This window comes from Parambassis ranga, chromosome 24 (genome assembly GCF_900634625.1).
Source record: "Parambassis ranga chromosome 24, fParRan2.1, whole genome shotgun sequence".
In the NCBI taxonomy this organism is placed as follows: domain Eukaryota; kingdom Metazoa; phylum Chordata; class Actinopteri; family Ambassidae; genus Parambassis; species Parambassis ranga.
The window spans coordinates 8,304,678-8,327,371 of NC_041043.1; the positions used below are offsets into that span (position 1 = coordinate 8,304,678).

Genomic DNA, 22,694 nt, shown 5'->3' on the forward strand with positions numbered 1-22,694 from the left:
GCACTTCCCCTCTGTTTATCAGGAAGAGCAGCTCCAGGCTTTGCCCTGTGCTCTCTACATTTTGGATCAGCTGTGCTTTCTCTCTGAGTAGATTTAGGCTTTATGTAATAATCTTTTTCAGTCCCAACAGTGTTGTGAATTTTGTGCAGTAGGACTTGCATGTTGCTCGCTGTGTGTGTGTATGTGTGTCCTTCAGTGTGCACCTTATGTAAATGTAGATCGTTCCAAACCCCAATAGGAGTACAAAGCCCTAATCAGCTTACAGCCCAAGTTTTAATCCTCTACGCACACAGACTCCTGTTTCTGTTTCTCATATCAAATGAGCACATTTGTACAGATATTTGCTTTTTCATTAGTTTTCTCTCTTGCCTCGAGAGAGTTGTTTTTTCTCCCTCCTCCTACCTTACAAAGTAGCCTCGCTTGGTATGTGGAGATCGCGCAGGAGTGATGGCAAATAATCTCAGGCATCGCCCCCCCCAGCCCAACAACAATCAGCATGTTTGTGATGATGCTTTCTTTGTGTGGCTTTGTTGTCTGATCGTGATTAACAGCACAGACTCATAGCTAATATCTAAGCCACAGTAGCTTAAATTCGGCTACTTATCTTTCTGACACTGATTACCGCTCATTACTGTTTTGTCTTTACAGTCAGTGCGAATAGTGTGTTGCTTTCAAACTGTATTTTAAATTAATATTTGACTTTGGACACTGGAATCCTTAAGATTTCAATCACGCTTGTTAATTGTAGGAGGAGTGTAACTCTGGCACAGCTGAGTGCATCAGCATTGCATTCTGGGATATTGTGTTATCAGTACTGCATGCCTTCTGTATTAATCACCCTAAAAAAGAAACATGAAAATAAAGTACCGTATACAAAATAAGTGTCATGTTCTGGAAGACATCATCACAGGAAATACAAAACCTATGTGATGATTTCACAATAAAAGCTTTGCACATCATATCAATCTGTACTATTCATGCAGGAATATACTAATGCTGCTGCTTCACCTTAAAGGAGTCAAACAAAATCATTGTTGACTTTCTGCTACAACATTTGTAATGAAAGCTGATGATTTAAAAATGTGACTAAATTTTGTGTGTTCACACAGCGCCGTCATCCTAGATGGGAAGATCTACGCCACAGGAGGCATCGTGAGCAGTGAGGGTCCAGCCCTCGGCAACATGGAGACCTTTGACCCTTGCACCAACACCTGGACACTTTTGCAGTCACTGCCCTGCCCGCTGTTCAGACACGGCTGCGTGGTCATCAAAAAGTACATTCAGAGTGGCTGAGGAGAGGAGGCTCAGGACTGCGTTGTACTGGGTCAATGCCAAACACCAGCTGAGCTCCAGTTGTGGGAGGATGCGTGACGGCAGCTTAGAGCCGGGCCGATCGGTCGGTCGACCTCTGGACTTGACGCCAGCATCCATCCACAGCGTTAACCCCTGCCCCGTCCCTCAGATAAAACCCTGTGCAGAATGTACTCATGTTTAACTACTCAACCATGTCAGGTGACGATGACTAACCTCCAGTACTGTATGTGTCATGGTAGTAGTTCATCCTCTCATCCAACAGGCACAGGGACACTCTTAGTAATTTTCAAGTCTTTTTTTCGGTTCTGTCTGTAAAACTCACCGTTTCTTTGATGTCCGCTGCCTCAGTGCAGTGAAAGCCATGGCAGGTCCCTTTGAGTACATTACTTTTGGCAGGTGTAGGTTTCATAGCCATTCATTAGTGAAAGTTTCTTTGTGGTGTATGAGTGTCTTTCAGTAGTGACACCTACAGGAAAGGAGGAACAGTGAGGGAACAGAATCTGTTTTTCCTCTTTATCAGCGGATTAGAAGGAGTCTCTTCTCTTTCTCTGCTGTTTCAACCGGTAATGTTCCTACTGTGTGGATTTATGAGGTAATTTCAAAACCAGATTTTAAACTCTGTGTAACCCAGTTCTATTAATGACTTGCTAAACACAGGAAAAACTATTAAATCTGGGTCAGGTGGGGTTTAAAGAGAGAAAATGATAGAGATATCATCTGGAGGTAGTAGCTTGGATTGTTTGTACTACCTGGGACAAAGACAGAACTGCACGTAAAGAGAGAGACAGAATTCCTTCTTCCGCTCAAGTCTGATAGGACGTTCAAGTTGGGACAGTTCCTCCGGAAAAAAAGCACAATATTCACCTGTGACTGTTATCATAGATCAGTTAACCATGTATGCTTTTTTCTGTCTTTTCATCAGTCCCCCTCCCTTTTCTGTTTTATACTATGTTTATCATTACAACCCACAAATTCTGTTGGGTTGGCATTCTGTAAATACAGGAAGAAAATATGTATATTTTAAAACCTGAAGGCAATTCTGTATAAATGTTTTTAGAAAAAAAAAGCTGATAGGCTGGAGTCAGAATATGTCTGTAAATCTGTACCCAAAAGGAGAAATTAACAATTGTTATTATTGAAACCTAATACATATACCAGAACATGAACACAGTGTCGAGTCTATTTTGTACACAGTCACTTCTAACTCTGTGCGGTGGTTGAGGGTGGACAGGCTGGTGGTAACTCTACCCCACAAGTGCAGCTAGAGCATCTGTAATCTACTCTAATGTGATTTTTGTTTTGTTCTGCAGAAGCAGTCACACACAGACAGGACTTAGCTAAGGGTAAACTTTCTATGAGTCTGTCTCAGTGACGCACAACCCATCAACAGAGGACAACTCAGTTTGTTCAACAGAACCATCCGAGAGGTCTGCACAGGAACTCACGAATGCTGTCAAAGTCTCAGTGGCTCAGTGGTAGAGCAGGGTTGTCCAATAACCATAAGGTTGGCGGTTCGACCCCAGCTCTTCCCCAGTCATTGTTGTGTGTTGTGTCCTTGGGCAAGTGGTGTATGAATGTGTATGAATGAATCATGGTTGGAGAGGCTGTAGGTGCACCTTAGCAGCAACATCTGTCAAGTTTGAAGTATTATTATTATTAAATGAGCGATCTGCCAGTAGACAGTTTTTGTCTGGAAAACATTTGCACAAAAGAGCAACAATTGCTTCTTGTCATAGTGATCTCTGCTGTGTAAGTTACAGCAATTGCAAGGACACCTACTGCAATAGATGTTGCACTGAGGAAAGTGTATGTCAGTATGTTTGTTAATGCAAAGCTCAGATTTTCCTTTGTTCCAAACCAACTGTGAGAAAAACCAACCAAACCTTCAAGCTTCAGTTTGCACCTTTTATTCAAGTATATCACAGCAGTTTATTTAGGAAATACAGTAAATGTTTCATTTCAAATATAACTTACACTAAAGTAACAATTGCGAACAGGTGTGTTAAATACACAAACAAACAGAACGGACAAAGCTACGAAAAGTCATGACTAAATTAAGTGTGAAAAAATAATGCGGAAGAACAAACAGGATGGAACAAACCTTTTCTTTCTGCATACTGGACTAAGTAGATTCAACTACCAGACAAAAACTGGTTGTTAGTCCAAACTGGCTACTATTCATAATAAGAAAGGAAGATCACAATGTATGACATTAAACTACTAAATATTTTATGTCCAAATGTGTTTATAAATCCATAAAAATAAATTGTTTTTGGCAGAACAAGAGAGCAAATCTGGTCCTGTTCTAGTACTAGTACCTAGTACTCTGTACTAGGCAGACGCTAGGTTTTTTTATATCCTAATATTAGTCTCTTCCAGTATGCCACAGTCTGTAACCACTTTTTAAACAAAGGAAAACATCAGAACAGTGAAATAAATAGACAAAGCTGAAAGGGCATGTTGACACATGTTGAACCTGAGAGACCTGTAAACCCTTTTATTCCCCCGCACACGCCAAATAAACCTGCTACACAAACGCTACGCAATTCAGCAAAGCCGTTAGAACGGACGTGTCCCAATTTCGTTAATGTTTTTCAAAATGTACAAAAAAAAGACAATTCCAATGAATATTAGGTGTAAAATATGTTTAATAATAAATACGAAAAAATCATGAGATGAAAATCTGAAAAAAAAAAGGCGATGGTGTGTAAAGAGGCAGGAATTGCTCTTTTCTAAGAAGATGTGATCGTATGCAAGAGGAGCAGATCTCCTCAGTGTCAAAGTACAGTAGAAAAAAAAAAGAGAGAACCTGAAACTAAAGCATAACATATTAAGTCTGTAAAATCTCCTTAAAACTTATGCAATCATCATCTGGCTCAAATGCAAACATACATAACAATCAGAGAGATATAAACGACTCTTGGATTACTGCAGCAGCCGTGGTTTTGCGCTGATCTGGTACCTAAGGCGGTACACTGCCGATGTTGCCGTATTTTATTTAGCGAGAGGTGGGGCAGAAAAAAATACTGTTTTTGTACCCAGTAAACAGTTCTTCGCATTAAAATAAATTAAGCTGAGGTAGCATTGTTTTTATCTATCTCTCTCTCTCTCTCTCTGCAGTAGTCCAAGTGCTAACATGTCGTCGCCAATTTGCATACGGTCTTTCGCTTTTGCCATCAAGAATCTGAGAAGAAGGCAGAGGTGAGCTGGGGTTAAGAGTTGCACCAAGAGGATCGGACAAGGAGAGCGCCTGGAGAGCAAGAAGGGGGTCCTTCTCCAAAAATATGGCATCTTCAAACGCATAAAAAAAAAACATGCCATAAAAATGTTTACAAAGCTTCAGTAATTTCCCTAACTTACTGCAGTAAGGAAAGTGTACAGTATACTGTGTTGGCCACAGAGGAGAATCCAGCTTCTCTTGTCTGGTATTAAGAAAACAGAAATCCATAAAGTCAACACACGTTTAAAAAAAAAAAAAAAAAAAAAAAAAAAAAAAAAAGGAGGGAACAGAACGATACACTTTAGTGATGGGCACTGCCTAGAATGGCCTTGTTCATTACAGATTCACAACCAATGCAAACAACAACAATTCATAAAAAAGTACAAAATAATTATCAAACACACAACTTAATAAATCATAATTACAGGTTGTTATGAGCATCTGATTTTCAGACTGCCAGTGAACAGACACCATTGTGTCAGCACCTTTTGAGGATCTGGGGTAACACTTGGCACAAGAAATCCTTATTTTGTGTTTTGTTTTTTTTTTTTTGCATATAAAGGAAGGCTGGTGTTTTGCACCTCTCCTTATATCCGCTGTCTGCTCAGTTGGAGAATGACCTCCCACAGCTGATTTTGGGGCTCATAACTGGACATAAATAAGTAAGTTAAATGTAACAAGTGCTTTAGACTTTGACACGGCCACAGAAAGTGATTAATCTACTTTTTTTTTGTTTTATTTTTTGGCCCGAGTGTTAAAAGGAACAAAAAGATATGCTTTATTTAATTTATTTAATGGCTTTACAATTAATTTTTTTAACTTTTTTGCTTGAAGGTCAACTTACCCCAACGTAAAGCCTGTTCATTGTCACATTAAACATCCCACTATATATATATATATATAACAGTTTCACATGAGGTTTTAAATAAGGCACACGCTAGGCAGTGCAAACTACATACGCCTTTCAATTTCTACTGCTTCCAGTTCCTCATCCAAGGGGTGGGTGTCAGCAGGAGGTGGAGAGAGGGGGACAAAAAAAAAAAAAAACATTGGGACTGAACACCAGAGGAGTTTTGAGCTTGAAGGTTTGACAGAGGATGACAATTGTTCACTGGTGACAAACACTGAAGGGAAGGCTTTCCATACGTAAGAATCCTAATGATCGAAGAGGACACAATTGGTTCTAGTCCTGCTGTGCTAACCATGTTGGGTTTGTGTCCGAGCTAAAACTTCTTTGTAAACCATTGTTCTGGATGAGTATACCTTGTTGGTGGCTCAGATATTGGACTGATCAAGTAGCCGAAATGGCAGAAAAAAACAAAAAAAAAAACAAATGAGGTGCTATAATAGCGTGGTGATAACTGGCCAATAATGAAGCGCTCCACTCAGGGGCGAGAGGGGCTCAGCGATGTGGTTCGGCGATTCATCTGTCCTCATCTCCAAGCAGCACTCTGCATCCACACTCCTGCTGGTTAGGGTCTGAGAGAGTGTGTGTTTGTAGAAATACATGCATACCCAAGTCATGTCTGTATGTGTGTGTGTGTGTATATATATAAGTGTGTATGCACTGCCTGCTCTGGAGAGAAGGTTGTGATATGACATCACCCCAATCTGTTGGTTTTTCTAGTCATCCACGTTAAGAAGTGTTCCAGAGAGCAGCATGGATAGTTAGGATAGCACCGGAGTAGCACCAGAGTTGCCCGTCACCGTAGCTGCGTGTGCATGAGTGTGTGTGTGTGTGTGACTGACACACCTCCAGGGGTTTGGTTGTGTAGAATGGGTCTGGATCTGGCCAGGTTCCTGAGACGATAGCACCATTGAATGTCTCTGTCCTCATGTCCCTCCTCGTGAAGGAGAAGGGTGCTGGATTTTCTACGAGTTGTTGTGTCGAGGTCTGGACTCAGAAGCTCCTTTGCTCACTCAGTCTGCGTATGTTTGTGTGTGTTTGTGTGTCTTTGTGGTCCCGGGATCTACCTGATTGGTATCCTCAGTGTCACAGGAATGTATCAAAATGCTGGATTCTCTCCTCCATTTCCTGCATCACAAACACAGAGACACACGAAATGCTTAGTTGCAACCAACACGGCAAACACTGAAGTGTGTATGCAGCATCTGTGTGCACGGCGGTTTCAATATTACTTGGAAATTTCCCACAGCAAACAACAGCTTTCACCGTGATAAATGGTGTAAAATGAAGCAAAGCTGTGCTAGAATGAGACAGGCGATTTTTCTCAGCATGAAAACAGCAGAGTTTGACACTGACTAAATCTGAACAGAGCCAGAGGAAGAGAGATGGATGTTAGCCTGCAATAGACCATGATTAATGCCTTGAAGATGTTCCACTGTGTGTGTCCTCTCATCTGAATGGCTGAGTCAGTGCGACAGACGCCGCTACAAGATACCAATTTCAACAAAAGTTAAAAACTGTCAACTTTACAGCAGAAAGCAATTTTACACTTCTAAACAGAGGTAAAATGTTTCGAGAATGGAAAGCCCTTCACGACATTGTGCACACCTGCCTGTCAAAACAGGAAACTGGCTTTATGCCACAAAAGTGAACATAAGGGTCTAAAATAATTTGTAATGACAGACAGATGTTTGAGATAATTAGTTAAAGTGACAGTTCAATCCAGAATAACATATTCAGCAGTCTGCAATGTATTCATCTAGTCTTGTCTTCAAAAATGGTGAGTTTGTGTCTGTGTTTAAAGGTGCTTTCACACCCGAGCTTTGTTTCTGAATCACACGGTGAGCGTTTTCTCTTTTCTTCTCCTCCCTCCACAGCCAATTCATAGCTTTTGGTTCAGAATGGTCTCTAACCACAGGGATTGCTCCAGAGTTCACCAGAAGATTCGGGTCAAGACCACCTTTTTTTTTTTAAGGGGGGAGTCTCTGCCCAGTTATCTTGGTCCACAGCCGAGTGCAATTACTTTGTTCACACCAGATGAAATGAACCACACCAAGAGGGAAAACAAATCAAAGCTCAAACAGACTAAAGCCTGAAGGTGCGAAGACATCCTGTTATGCTACAGTCTTCTCTTAAATGAGACTACATCCTGGAAAATGCAGAACATGAACAAAAGGACTCCACTTTCTTTTGATCACTCTTGTGGTAATAATTAGGCTGCTAAATGGTATTAAAAGCATCCTGGCATCTGTAGTCACCAAGGTTTTTTGCAGATAGAATTAAGAGCCAATGGAGTTATTTGTACCCATGTGAAAGGTTCATTTTATTTTAAATCCCTAAACCACAACCTCCAAAAGCTCTGCTGCGTAATGGGGCAGGGGTCACTATCCTGCTCTGATGGATACATACAAAAAATAGAAAATCTCACATGCAATTTGTTTTAAATACATTATGACTAATTCTAAACTACAGGTGATTACAATGTCTAATATTAGGTATTAGCACTTCATCACACCCTCATAGCCATCAACACTATGTTACACAAGCTGCAAAACCCTGTGAAAATATAAAAAGGGAAGCTGAGTGCAACTGAATAAAAGCAACAATTTTAGAAAAATTCCTAAAAGCTCCAGCTCATCAGGAAAAGCCCATGTTTTAGACACAGATATGCTCCTAACAACTGTCTGCTTTCCGTGTTTCACTGTGCACCCACACACCAACAAGCAAATACGCTCTTTGCCACCTCAACGTTTTGTACTGTGTGACTCCCAAGTTTATCTGCCTGAAGGCCTAACACCTTGTCGTACTGAAAACACTGCAGACAATCTAGAGCGGCCTCTGCAGCACCTAGCCTTTGTTTCATAGGTATAACATGCCCTCTATCTCTTCGTAGCATGGGCACATGGTGACCTACATGAGAAGAATTCCTGCTCAGCTCAACAGGTAGCAGAATTACAGTTCTGTTTCCTATTAAAGATGATCAATAACAAGCATTAAAACATAAAAAAGTGTTAACATGTCATCAATTTGTGATGTTCAGGCTGTTTGTGTGCCCATCTTCTTTGAACCCATCTTATGTTTCCACCTCAGTTCCCGATTTCCTCCATTTTCCAGATCTAATTTTCAACAACTCCTGGGGTTCCTCTGCGGTGTGTGTGTGTGTGAGTGTGTGTGTGTGTGTGTGTGTGTGTGTTAGCAGACTGAAAACAACAACAGCATTAGTGTTTTTTTCCTAGAAAGTAAAGGAGGAACAATCTTGTGTATAGTTTCTGGAAGAGGGTGTTGTTTCACACACCACCAACAACAGAATCACAGATTCACTGATGAAGGCCTCTGTTCTGCAGAAGCTACTGTCTATGGAGAAACTGATTTCTCTGCCTGTTTTATGAAGGTTTTCTCCTTTTGTAGCTGTTAAACAATAGTACAAAGCATCCTGAACAGTCTCACAAAAGATGCCCTCACTCTTTATAGTCTTACAGACTTCAAAGATAAATCTTAATCATTTAATGAGCACAGATACTTCAAACACCTTTGAATGTCATAAAGCCAAATCATGTACATTCCCCTGCCTTATTACAAGAATAGAGATGAGACACAAATAATTAAATAGATCAAAAACAATCCAAGGTGTTTAAGCAACAATTTAATGTGCTCAGCCCCTGAGGTAATTTTTGGATAACAACTGAAAAAAGGGTTTATTAAATGAGCTGATCACAAGATTCACCAGCAGACACAGTAGCATGGTTGACCCAGGTCAAAGTTAAGGGTCCAAGACAAAGTCTTTGATTCAGACTCAGACATGTGCCAAATATACCAGGCCTAGGGCGATACAAAGGCCAATTTATAGATAGGAACAGAGTTGGCATGTTGCTGTGTACAGAGTGGATATGGTCCCTCTAGCTTTAATTGAAAGCAGGGTGCAGTCCACTCCATCTGCCAAAAAGGTCAGCTTTTCTGGAAGTCTGAGAAAAGCCATACCCAAAGGAGGATGGACGAGGGGAGGAGAGAGAGTAAAGGAGACAAATGTATGGACATGCTCCATTTCACTCGTCTACAACTGAGACACACAAATACCACAGCTGCAACCTCCATGATATAAGCCATACAGCATCTATACATCGTGTCAGTGCATTTTTTTTTTGCATTTTTTTGGGGTGGCTTACAAGCAGATGACCTGCTGTGGCATTGAAACGCATGTTGGAAACACAGGAAAACAAAACACGTGCCAGATGAGCTGACATTTCTGCTCTCAAAACACCAATTTAAGCTGGCAGTATGAAATGAACCCAGACACACACCTTCCCTTTCTCCAACAGCCAGCCTGTCGACAGGCGGCACCACCTGGCTGACTGCTCTGCCTCCCCTTCTCTCCCACCCTTTCTTTGCTGCTTCCACCCTCTCTTGACATCCTGACAGCCAGCTCTGGCTACCGGAGCCAGGACACTGCCATTCCTGGCCCCTGTCTGCATTGACATCATACAGCAGCAGCAGATGACCAGATGGGATTCTGTGAGAATATACAGCAGCTTTTTCTGTAGAAAATGCTGTCAAAGGAGATTAACAAAAAACAACAAGTGACCTTAACACCTCCCTATGGCACACAAACATATATTACCTCCTTGTGTCACACAGACTTGATTATTCTGATATAATACTTATGCAGATGGTAATTAGGTTGACTGAAAGAATACCACTTGTGTGAAATATATTGATTTAGTCTCTTGTAAATATCTGCACCCCAGTTCCTTAAATGTTTGTATGTCTCACAAGCACTCAACACATTCTTTTACAAGTCCTCTCACTTAACACTCATTAGCTTATAATGTGTTGTGCCAATATCCACCTCCATGGTGGATAACTGCTCTACATCTTTTGCATAGCAATACACCTTTTGTCAGTCTGTCTGAGTGTGCACTGTGCGTGACTGTCTATGTCTAGTCTCACAAAAGAAATACACTTATTCCAATATATTTTTTTCTTGTCAACTTTTTTTTTTCCAAACACCGGAAGGTTAAATAAATGTCACCAGTTTTTTTTTTTTTTTTTTTTACAGCCAAAGCACTTGACACCATGAAACAAGTTACTTGGACAGAATTATTCTGCTGCAACAAGGTCAAACCTGCAAAATGAAAAAAATAAGGCTCCAAAGCACATTATGTATCCAACAGGCTAGCTTGTTCCAATAAATCCTTGCAGAACATCTTGTCCTCGTAAGAGACATAAAGATACCTGTTGGTTAGCCAATAACATGGTGTGGTGCAAAGATGAAAAGAAGGATTTAACTAATTATTCTGCTGCAAACAGTTCTGTTAATATTGCATGTATGAAAAGCTATGTATGATTTTCCAGACACATCTTTGTATATATTGACACTGCTTGACTTTTTCCAATAAATATGTTAAGAACCAAGTTTTTCTTTCTTTTCAATAAATAAAACTCCAGTACGCTATCAGGCAAATGGGGCGGGCACCCCAGAGTTTTTTTTTGTTTGTTTGAAACTTTAGATTCACTCATCTTCTCCAACACACCTGGCTCATGACATAAATGTAAGAAGTGTTCATATTCTATCACTAAGGGAGGGGATGGGCAATATTGGATTTTTGCTTTTGTCTGACCTCCAGTAGCTGGGTCTTGTCATACTCTCTGCGGTGCTGGTAGATACACTGGCTGAGGAGGGAGTAGAGTCTCTCCAGCTGCTCCACATTGTAGCCCTCACTCTTGTTCACCACCGTATCCAGTAGAGTCTGTGGGAAATAAAAGATTAGTTTTTATTGAGACTTCTAAAAAATGTACACACATATAAAGAAATAATCCTAATCTAAATGCAGACAGTGCTCAACAACTGGTCTCACACACAAAGCGCTGGTGGTGCTGTGCATGGAGATGCAGCATTTGGAGGTCAGCTCTATTCAAAAGCAATTAAGATCAGAGTGACAGCTAATTAAAGCTAATCATAATTAGAACCAAGTTTACATTTCACTGCTACTTTAATTAAAACATTCTGGACAGTCAAACGCTCGTTTAATTGACCTGTTCCTCACACTGTACCCAGGCCAAGGTCTGTGTGTATATGTGTATCCATTTAAACACAGGGCTCATCAGAATGCATGGATTGAGACAGCAAAGGCACAATAATTAAAGTTATCATCACTGACACAAAGCACACAGAGAAACCTCAACAGAAATCAAATGGGCCGTATGTGGGAGAAAGACCAACAGTGGCCATGTGTTAAACATATAAATTCAAGATGATATCAGATTAATAAGACATGGATGTTTGTCAGTCTCTCATCAGTGAATGCCTGAGAGATAATTACAGTGAGCAAAGGAAGAACTGCAGAGCCAAAAAGGTTAGCATTGTAATAATTAATGGTCTCTGTTCAACAGTGATTTCTGTTTAAATGACAGCTGACTTGATTAAAGTTAAAAAAAAAACATCCTGAGCACCTTTAAAAGAAACTTAATCCCAGGACAGACTACAATAAGCTACAGTGTGAAACCTTTGTCTCCCCCATTTGACAGAAAAATAATAAACATATGTGCAAAGGATGACTCAGCTAATGGCTCACACCAGACTCATCTGTGACTCAATACCAGTGCACCTAGTGAGTAGTGCTATTGCATACTAACACATGCTGCAACCAGAATGTTCTTATGGTTACAAGCTCTCTGCACCTCACAATACTCCTTTCCAAACAAAAAGGCAAAACACAAAATTATCAGTTAAATTAATTTTTGCTTTGTTTCAATTTAACATAGATAGTTTTGCTACAGTGAATCCTTGTGGACACCACATCTTGGTGGTGGTTCTGTTATTACACCTCCTAAGGTGATTTAGCTAACACACTTCAAACAGTTCACATTCAAAATAACACATTATGTTGAGTTTCTTGCTTAATATCATTGGAAAAATTCCTGCTTTACTTTCAAATACTTTCTGCTATATCCAGCTCAACAGCCAAAGAAACATAGCATTGAATAGATATTACCTTTTAAATATTGACTTGTAACCTCAGTTAACCTTGTGATAGTATAGAAGAATTCACTCATAATAGGATTTCTACAACAAAAAAACTCACCTGGTGAATCTAATAACTCTGTGTCCCCTGGCAAATAAAAGCTACACAGAAGCTAGGAACACTAAAAAGTAATATCCAGAATTCATGCTGTGTAATAATCATCTGCTGCATTTTGAACATATCCCTTTCTCCAATACAACACCGGGGGAGTTCTTTGGTTCCATAGTTTGGTCCTGATAAAAGAGGACCAACTGGAGCACATCACAGTAAGATGCCAATTCCAATAAAACATCTATAAAACCTGTAATTAGCATCATCAAACAGATCTTGTATGTATAATAATGTAAGGCACTTCTACAGCAAGCCTTCCTTTTATCCAGCCCACCACTTAAGTGTTTTCTTTCATTGTGTTTTTAAGCTTTAAGTGCAATTTGTAGTGCAGCTTCTGTCCTATAGCGCTCTTCCTCACCCCCATGCCATGTTTTACACAGCCTCTCATCTCAGGACAACACTTCCATACAACAACCTTTGCTTCCGACAAATCAGTCTTTTCATTCTCTGCTCCCTTTATTCTCTGTTAGCAAGGTGATTGCAGCAGTGTACTTCCCAGCTTTTGTCAGTTTGATCAGAGTGTTGGTAACAATGGTGAAAGTGTGTCTTACATGGGGCTCAGTGACACGGAGAGCTCACGGGACACAAAAGGGCAGTAATCCTATGCATTAAAGACTACTACTGACATAGGCCATTTAACCTCACCCCAATCTGAACTCTCAGCTTCATCTTCTCCGCCACATCTTTACATGCATTTGTCCACATACTTTTTAAGATCTCAAATCGAACGTAAAAGGTGTGGGATGCTTGTGTTTATAGTGTGCAAAGCAGACAAATAGTGTATAAAGTCATAATGTTAGTGCCATGACTCTAAAATAATAATAGATTTTACATTGCACTGTTGAAATCAGCAGTGAAATTACAGTAATTCTTCTGTGTTACATACATAACAAAAAGAGCTTCAATCATGCATGCAGGCTGGAGATGATGAACATAGGAGAGGGTCTGCTTTGATCATTGAATGTTTGTAGCTACATGTGTATAAGTGCATGCGTGTGAGAGAGAGCGAAGAGAGATAGAGAGACCACGAGAAAAGAAAGGGTTTGCAGGCAGTAGGGGGAAAAAAACAAGAATTTGAAACCCAACAGTCTCTGTCACCAGGGACACCTATAAGTCTTCAATATCTGCCTCTAAGAACAATTCACAGCCTTCTTCCTGTTTTAACTTGGTGTTCTGTGTCTCCAACACTAGAAAATTAATGAATTATAAATGATCCTGGTTTGTCGGTTACCATGAAAGCCATGATTGCCTACAGTTGGGGAAGAGCCTGGATATGGGATAGTGTGTATATTGATAATAAATCCAGTCATATAGGCAAATAATGTCACATACAGGCCTCTTGGTCACACAGGTAATGCAATATTGATGGTGCTGCAAGGGTCAGGGACAATCATGATAAATCAAATTACCATGGTCCCAGCACATTAAAATGAAATGGTGTTCCCTTTCAGATGGCCATGTATAATCCCCTGCTGAGGTCTGACAACTCATCTTAAATATGCAATGCTTGGCTTCACATCAGCTACTTTACGGAAGAAGGCCAAGCAGCTTGACAGCTGTGAAATCTCTTTATTCTACCAACCAAACTTCCAAAAAAATTATTTAATTTATATTAACACAAAATCAACATGTAAGATGTTGAAACCACGAAACCCTAATGTGGCCTTGAACCAATCCCTATAAGCAGTGTTAACAGTGGGACAAGACAACGTCCGATCACATTCTATACATTATAACTATATAAGGAAATTATTATTGTATGTAATATGCCTATATACATACTGTTTCTGCACACATTTTTAAACTAGGTAGAGCCTGACTTTTGACGAGCCCTGTCTATAAATAGTAACACAGTTTAAACACATTTAAATATTGTAAAAAATAAGTAAATTTAATAATATCAGCATCTGTCAGACTGACTGAAATGCTTTGTGGAAGAGTAGTTATTGGAATATAAGGGATGTAAAAATAACTAAGTCTTCTGTATTCATCTGACAGACCTTATGGAAAATAAATATTAGAAAATATACAAATGGGGGGGAAATGTAAGTATATGAACAATAAACAGAACACACAAAAGAAATTCAATATATTACAGATTCAAGGAAATAGATATCCAATATCTCCAGGTAATAATGGAAGAGAAGCCAAATAGAGACAACCCCAAACAAACCCTGCACCCTGCCTGAAAAATGCCTCATGTAGAATAGCAGATGTGTTTACAAAACAAACACACAGGTCAAGGTTATAGATAGGATTAACTATTGACCAGCTATGATTAAAGTTAGGGTACACCTCAAGGGAAATAAAGGTTAATCAATACAATGTCCTTTACATGTGTAATGCTGCTGTGGTAAAACAAGAAAATTAACAGTAAAAAAAAATTCTGACCAAGCACTGAGATGAGAATTACAAACTGTTATGCAAGAGAGTATGTTTTATGGAACACATAAACAGCCTGAAAATGATAGGATACAGTTAAAATTCACAAAAGTATTTAGGAAATATCTTTAAACGTAATGGAATCAATGTTGGACTGGTTATATGGAGGTTAGTAATCAATGTGATATGACAAACCTAATCTGTGGCCATACATAAACAATTCATGCACTCATATGACACCACACAAATGTTTAAATATGAGAAAATGCCGAAGAAGAAGAAATCAATGTCAACGCAAAAACATTTTCTTCACTACATATATCGCATCAGTCTGAACGAAGGCAGACAGTAATTCCAGTTTTCAAACTTTCCCATTATCGATCAAATGTAACAGTTTCTTAACAGTTGTGTATTTCCTCTAGCTTTGTCTAAAAGCTTTTATCGCTTTAAAAGCCGGTGTTTTTGTTTGCATCGTTATACACTGAACAGCTCCAAAAGGCTGTGAACAAGGTTGGTAAAACTGGAACCAGGCCTTCAAAATACCAAGGCAATCATAAACACAAATCCCACTGAATCTTTTCTTTAAATAAGTCAAAGGTTGAGTGAGAAGTACAACGTCCCAGCCCCACATAATGGCAAGATAAACCACCCAGACGGTTTAGACTGCAAGCTACCACAAAATATGAAGGAAATAAAGACGATGTCTGGGCCTCACATGCATGGCCAAGAGGCACAGCTAAACAAGCGCAATTACAGGCAAATAGCAGCACTGTCAAGGCCATCAGTGTGAATGAATGAAAATAAAAGAAGCACTTCAAACACCATCTATTTTTATTGACAATCAAACGATGGTCCAGTGCTGCTATTAAGCTGTTCTTTTTTGAACAGAAATGTGGCATGGCTACTTTGCCAGAAAGCTCCCTGCTGTTATTAGTACTTAAAATGAAGGAAGATGACAAACTGAAATAGGGCCATTTCTGTTCTGACAGGCTTCCCTGAAACAGGAAATCCTGACATGCAGTAGAAGCTATGCACCAAGCAAGACTCCATACTGTGCCAGCAACTAGAAACACTGTTTTTATAAAGGCAGCTGCCACAGAAAACAGCAGAGCAGATGATAGTCTCTGTGTTCTTTAGTAGGATGGGAGGAAAAAAATTGCTGGGCCAGATTGGATTTCTTGTTACTGAATTCTCATCTGCAATCCTCAGCGCCACTTCTCCCGAGCCCATCTGTGGACAAGTGTCTGATTATTGATGAAAGAAAACAGCTGAGAATAAGAGACATTTTGGAGTAGTGAGAAAAACAAGCCTCAGGACCTATTTATTCATGCTGAGGAATTCATTTTGATCCAGACAGCATCAAGCATCATTTCAGTGAAGCTGGCAATAACAGAACTTGATTTTACTAAGTGAATCAGAGCAAATAACTGTGCCATGGTTCTGAAAGGCGGGATGTGAATACTGAAATAATACCCTCTCTGTCCTACAGGCTTTGAGTGTAGGGTCTGTGAACAAACTCATAACACTCTGATGGTATTTAATTCCAGGGAGATTTCAGAGCCTCTTCCATCAAGTTAAAAGTCAGGAATAATGAGCCCTCTACAATCAATGAATACAACTGTAGAGAGAAGGAAGAGTACGCCACTCACTGAGGGTCCTAACACACATCAGGCAGCATGCCAGTCCCAGCCGTGCCAGCAAATATCTGCTTAAATGGTGACTCTCATCCTGCACACCGGAAATTCAATTTGTTCCGTAAGCCTGGGATGAAAAAGCAATTATTCACAGTCCCCTCTTTTCATAATCTGTTTCTTTAAGATATCTCGCTTCTTTTCCCTACCAACAAATAAACCTTCAGATTAGTGCAGTGTGTGGCCGTTCATGGGGGCAACCATTTGAAGCACTGAAATCAGGCCAACTAAAAAGCCTGTCAATCAGACTGAAAGATCGAGTCAGTGGGATAAGATGGGTACACCCGTCGCCCCCATCATTCCTGTGGGAGACGGGTAAAAGCCACTAGATAATGGCTTGATAGTTGGATGTCACTTCAGAACATGGAGAAAGAAGTAAGCACATGTCAGAGAAACACTTCTTTTACACCAATTACACTACACAGAGTGACCTAAAACCAAACCCCCCCGCCCACATCCGATCAGTGGAAAGTGCTGTCAAGGGAGCCCACTGAGCCGAGGCTCCAATTTACACTTGGGGTATTAGGTGGGACCCTAGCGTGACAGTGCAAAGTACCATGGAGCTGCTTCACATGCTCCCCTGTTACTTGAACACATCGTGGGACGAAAGTTGGCAGATCTAGTGGAGCAGAGAGAAGCTCATGTTTGAGTCATAACCTTGTTTCCTTCATATCTTACAAGAACAACACCTGTTGATAGAGAGATATGAAAATGGCCTGCTCCTGTAATTGGCTCCCTCCTGTGTTGAGAAAGCAGCAGGGATACAAAATAGTGGATAGTGCAAAGTTAAAAAGAGGGGTGAATAACAGGATGAATGGAAAGGAGGGATAAGCTTAAGAAAGTCAAGTTATCCATCTGAGAAGGGCAGTGTGACAGCATCAGCTCCAAAAAAGACCTATGGATCTACAGAAAGCTTAAGGCTGGTCACTCATGATTGCCCTTCCGCATCTTCCATACATTAAATCTCATTCCACCAAAAAGGCAATTCTGCCATCCAGACCCTGTTGATAATAATGGTAGATTTCTCATTTTACAAAAAACACCTCTGTGTAACCTTTTTTTATACGTGAAACTTATACAAAGAATGGAAGACAAAATGATGACTTAAGATTAAGTGCTGAAGACATTTGCTTAAGTGCTTAAGTTTGTCTGTCTGCATGCAACTGACATGGTACCCCAAAATGGAAGAACATATCTACTTCTACTGGCCCACTAATAATAACAAATGATTAGCCTTCAGAGGAAGCATGCCTATATAAAACATGATCATCAGTGTCAATCATTTTTGCCTCTTTCCATATCAATATTTGTACACAAACTGTGATTTAACAGCAATAAGTGACCAGTCAAGATTAGAAAAATGAGACAAAACTGCAACAACAAACACCCACATTAACTTAAATATGATAAAAACAAAAGCATATTGGCAACACTCTTAGATTGTAGTGACTCTTTTTGTGTAATCTTCTTTTTCAGCCTTGTGTAGCTTGTTTATTTCTTTTATAAAAGAATCTGTTTTCTCTTTCTAACCCGTTATCTCTCCAAGTATGTCTTTTAAATAGTTAATTATTCTGAATTATCTAAGCTAATTATTTTAGTGATCTTTGACTGCAGTAACAAATCAACAGTGATTTCTTATATTGATCATCCAAGAAAGAAAAAGTGACCATGGGCCCTCGGTGTGGCTATGAATCATTACTTTGACACAGATCACACTAACTGTTAAATCTCCAATCCACAGCAGTGCACTGTGCCAAATCACCCCAGTTGTTACATCCTTCATGGATGGAATTAGAATGATAGCTGTGTAAAATTAAGCAAGATGGTGACAGGGCATGGACTGGGGTTTTAAAAATCTGACAAATCCTTAGCTTGAAATGCTTCTGAAAATAGCATTAGAGTGCCTATAGGGCTTTACCACAGACTGTAAATAAAGATGGATGAACCCTCTGTGATGTCACTTGCAGATTTATGATTAGCTGTAACTGCCAACATATCGAGAGTGGCCGAGTCCATCTAACTCCTAGTTAGCTTGAATATAGGAAAACTGGAGGAGTACAATTGGAGCTGAGTAGGCAGAAAATAAATTCACCCTTTGTACCGTTGTTATGTGACCAATCCTGTTTTTGTACCGGACTGAAAACTTGTTAATTTCTGCTGAAAAGATAAACATTATAACTTGGCTGACTGCATTCAGAACCAGCCTCAACAGGGCATTTGAAGAACTGCTCTTTGCTTCATTTCCTGGACATAAAAGTTGCCACTTAGGCTTTGATTTATAATTATTTGAGCTTTAGTAAATTATACTATATATATACTAGGGATGTCCCGATCAGGTTTTTTTTCCGATCACGTGATCGGATCGGGACATCCCTAATATATACTATAACATACATACATTTGAAAGTAAATTTGTCTGAAAGCTATCATACTGTGTGGTTTAAAATATGATGCCAGGAATGTACTTTTCAGTACCTAACATGTATTTCATACTGCTGTGTCTTGCCCCCCAAAAATGAAGGGTACTGAATAAATGATAACAATTTTAAACGGTGTGCTTATACACATTCCACTACGCTAGATGCTAGGCATTGATTTACAGGCACCCCCACATTAAAATTGCATCAAATAGCTGCTACAGTGTCTAAAAAAAACACACACACAGGCTGGGACTGTTGTGGATTTTATCAGCTCTCTGGTAAACGTGTTTACTCTATGAGAACTTAAAGCTTTTCATGCAATGCAGGGAATATTTTTTTCCGGATTATCATCTAAATAATTATTAGTTCTTGCATTCACTTATCACAGTAGGACAAGTTCATGTGTTACTAATGACATTAATGATGGCTGCCATGTTCAAGTGTTCCAGTAAACCATGACAGTGAGCCTGCAGCATGAACACCACCAGGAGCTTCACAATGATGCCGCTAAATGGAACACAGGCATCATTACCTTAATTATTTACACCTGTGCTTTTCCTGCAGGGATACGTCACAATGTCCTCTGTAACAATAACAGGAGGTACGGTCCACAGTTTTAACACTGCACCTATACCAGTCAAACTAAGATACACCACTTGAAAAAAATGTATTTACCAAAAGTCGCTGGTGGTCAACCACTACTGGAGGCTGATGGGGGACTGATTGTGGCTCTTCTTCTGTTCTTTCTACAGCTCCCGTCATCTGTTCTGATGGGCTCCACTTGCATTTCTGTACATTGGAGCCATCTAGGACAAGATAAAAATGTATGATTGATGGAAGGTACATTGCTAAAGACAGATGTGAAACATTTAAACAAGTGTGAATGCAACCAAAAATAACCAAAACCAGGCCAGCTAAATTTGAGGCCCAATTTTACTTTTCTTGTGAAAGACTGAAAAAGCACAAACTGACAATTCCAGCTGCCACGGAAACAAGATTAATGCAATACTAGAGTACAAGAAGGAAATCTATTTGGAGCTACCAGCACTTACTGAGTGCACAATATTCCACATTTGGCCTCTTTCCTGTCCATTTATAACAGTGTTCATGGAAGGCTTTAAAGAAAACAAAGGTCCCCGCTTAGCTTGTAATGAGAGTGGAGGTGGAGAAGCGGAGGTGTCTGTTGGTTAAGAAGCCACTGTTTGTTTGTGTACTGTTGTCTGATCATGCCATCTTCTTAACGTTTTTTCCATATTTTTTTTTTATCCATGCCATTACCCAAGGCTTCCAGCTGGTCTCTGCTCATCATAAGCCAAAACACAGGTCCATAATCAAACACATAAAATCATTGCTCATCTCCGAGTCCAACTGCACATACGAGTAAAAAGGGCAAAATGGTTGTGGCAAAGAAACTAAACTGCAAAATATTTTGAAAAACAAAAATCAGAAGGTGCTGAGTTTATAGATAAACACATAACTTTCAAGCCCCTTGAGTTTCACTATAAATCGTATCATATGCTCAGCCTGTGATAGTATTTGTGTATGTGACTTATGCATTATTCATGTCTTCTATCCTATTTTAAAAGCTCTAAAGCAAGTATAATTCAGAAGAGCTGGATGATAATCAAAAAAGTAATTTATCATCATAATTAAGTGGGGGTAATGCATTGGCTGGATGTGCACTAATGAGCTTTAGTTAAGTTTGCATTTAAAAGTACAGTTAGGATTGAATAATTTGCAAGTAACATTAAGACTAGATTTAATTTTGCCCATTGTAAATACTTTTTTGTTTTTGTTTTAAGCACTGGATAAAAGCATTTAAAAATATGCTCCAGTTAACCAACTGTTAATTGTCCAACAAATCTAAAATTAACTTCATACCTTCCATGTCTTGATCTTCCTCAACAGTTTCTGTTACTTCCCTCCCATCTTGGGGATGGTGCTCCTGAGTTGGTAGGCTCTCATTTTTGTCTTTGTGCTCTTCCTGTTCTGGCTTATTACAGCCCTCAGCCGTGCTCTGAGGAGTCCTTGTCTCTGCCTCACTGTTTCTCTTAAGGCTCTGCAAGTCCAAGCTGTCCATTGACTCGTTTCCATTCACACAGTCTACTTGTGAAACCAAGAGACCCTCTGTGTGCTTAGGCAGGGCCTCTGCCTCTGAAAACTCGGACATTTCCCTCAAAGGCTGGAAGACGGTCCGTTCAGCCTGGCTGTCCCCATCTGCAGCAGTTTGAGAATGGTAACCAAGGCAGTGTCTTTCAGCATGTTCCTCTCTGTTCTCAGACTCTTTGGCTGTGGGCTCCCCCTCCTTAGGTGTTGGCGTCTTTCTGGCTTCAGGGGCATCTAGAGGTTCAGCAGGAGCTGCCACAGGTGGCTCATTGGAGCTCTCCTCCTCAGTGGAAAGAGCATGGGGATGATGGCCATTGGTCTGAGGACCTGTGGTATCACACGATGACTCCTCGTCCTGAGTCAAACATGAGTCACTTGGCCCTGCAGCTTCTGCTTCAGGTTCCTCCTCTTCTTCTTCTGTTCCTTTCTTGTAGTTTTTCTTTTTACGTATGATGCCCCGCCCCCAAGATGGCCGCCGGCGAATTTTACGCTTTATGTAATCTATGATGAAGAGAGAGGGGGAAAAAACATCATTACTACACAATGTTACAAATTGTATCCACCTTAACTCCAGTCTTCACAGCTGCAACACAACAGGAATACACACCAATCCTCATTTACACTCATTTTAAAATATATTCCCTCGTCTATAGAGACCACAGAGTGGACAAGGCTGCAGGAAAGAGGCAGACAGAGACAGCAGTTGCACTACATCATGGATGCTAGGCACTAATGACAACAGATGGTGCTTGGGCTTTTAAGAGGAAAGAGCAAATCTAAAGAAGTTTGTACTTAAAAAAGGGAAAGTGTCACAGCAAGCCAGCAAGAATGCTAAATCCAGTCAAACATCAAGGCATTTGCCTTCATTTTACCACATTCCCAGAGTTGACACTAAGATACAAGTCAGAGCAGCAAAATCACAGCCATGATGTCTCACATCCATCTAGGTCCATGAGTGCTTATTTAAAAAAAAAAAAAAGCTTTTTGTGCATCTAACATGTACATATTGAGATTTTTTTTGTAATTCAATGTGGCAACAGTAGTAGCCACGCTGTTACAGAGAGTTGTGATACCTTTTTCTACTAATACCTACACAAACTGTTATGCAAGACACCTATAAGATAGGAAAGAAGTTTTCTTTGCTGAAGAGGTAATAGAAAGTATATGTTCAAAGAGACAATGAGCTAAACCCCAACCACCACTGCCATCATGCCAACTGTTTGTCACTGAACCTCTCTTAAGTGGGTACATGGGCTGCAGGCAGAGCTAGTATTTTAGTGCTGCTTTCATTTTTTTGTTCCTTCTTCTTCTCCTATCTGATCTTGAAGCTGAAGACAGCTGGAAGGTATGCTGTGGAGAAGGCAGCCAGTTCTATTCTTCAGGTATGACTGGCACATGGGAGAGCTACTGAGCCTTAAGTGGAAGACCAGAGATGGAGAAAGAGAGCAATAACAAAGGAGAAAGGCAGCTATGAAATTTCCAGCATCACATCCATAATGTTTCTTTGTGAACATGTCTTCCTCA

The 22,694-nt window shown here is 40.0% G+C and overlaps 2 protein-coding genes across 4 annotated transcripts in view; one reads left to right on the top strand and one right to left on the bottom strand.

Annotated features, from left to right (window-relative positions):
* Nucleotides 1-2,416, top strand: part of klhl29 (kelch like family member 29) — a 181,892-nt gene extending 179,476 nt beyond the window's left edge. The window contains exon 15 of one of the 2 annotated variants that reach the window (XM_028397210.1): nucleotides 1,110-2,416. In XM_028397210.1, coding sequence (XP_028253011.1) covers nucleotides 1,110-1,293 — 184 coding nt within the window. In that variant the 3' untranslated portion in view covers nucleotides 1,294-2,416. The remainder of the gene's footprint in view (nucleotides 1-1,109) is intronic. The other variant, XM_028397211.1, reaches the window with a different exon arrangement.
* A 2,403-nt stretch (nucleotides 2,417-4,819) lies between these two features.
* Nucleotides 4,820-22,694, bottom strand: part of atad2b (ATPase family AAA domain containing 2B) — a 53,619-nt gene continuing 35,744 nt past the window's right edge. For both annotated transcript variants that reach the window (XM_028397239.1, XM_028397238.1), the window contains exons 25-28: nucleotides 20,946-21,671; nucleotides 19,740-19,870; nucleotides 11,057-11,185; nucleotides 4,820-6,569 (exon numbers count right to left, since the gene is read on the bottom strand). In XM_028397239.1, the coding sequence (XP_028253040.1) occupies nucleotides 6,528-6,569; nucleotides 11,057-11,185; nucleotides 19,740-19,870; nucleotides 20,946-21,671 (1,028 nt within the window). In that variant the 3' untranslated portion in view covers nucleotides 4,820-6,527. The remainder of the gene's footprint in view (nucleotides 6,570-11,056; nucleotides 11,186-19,739; nucleotides 19,871-20,945; nucleotides 21,672-22,694) is intronic.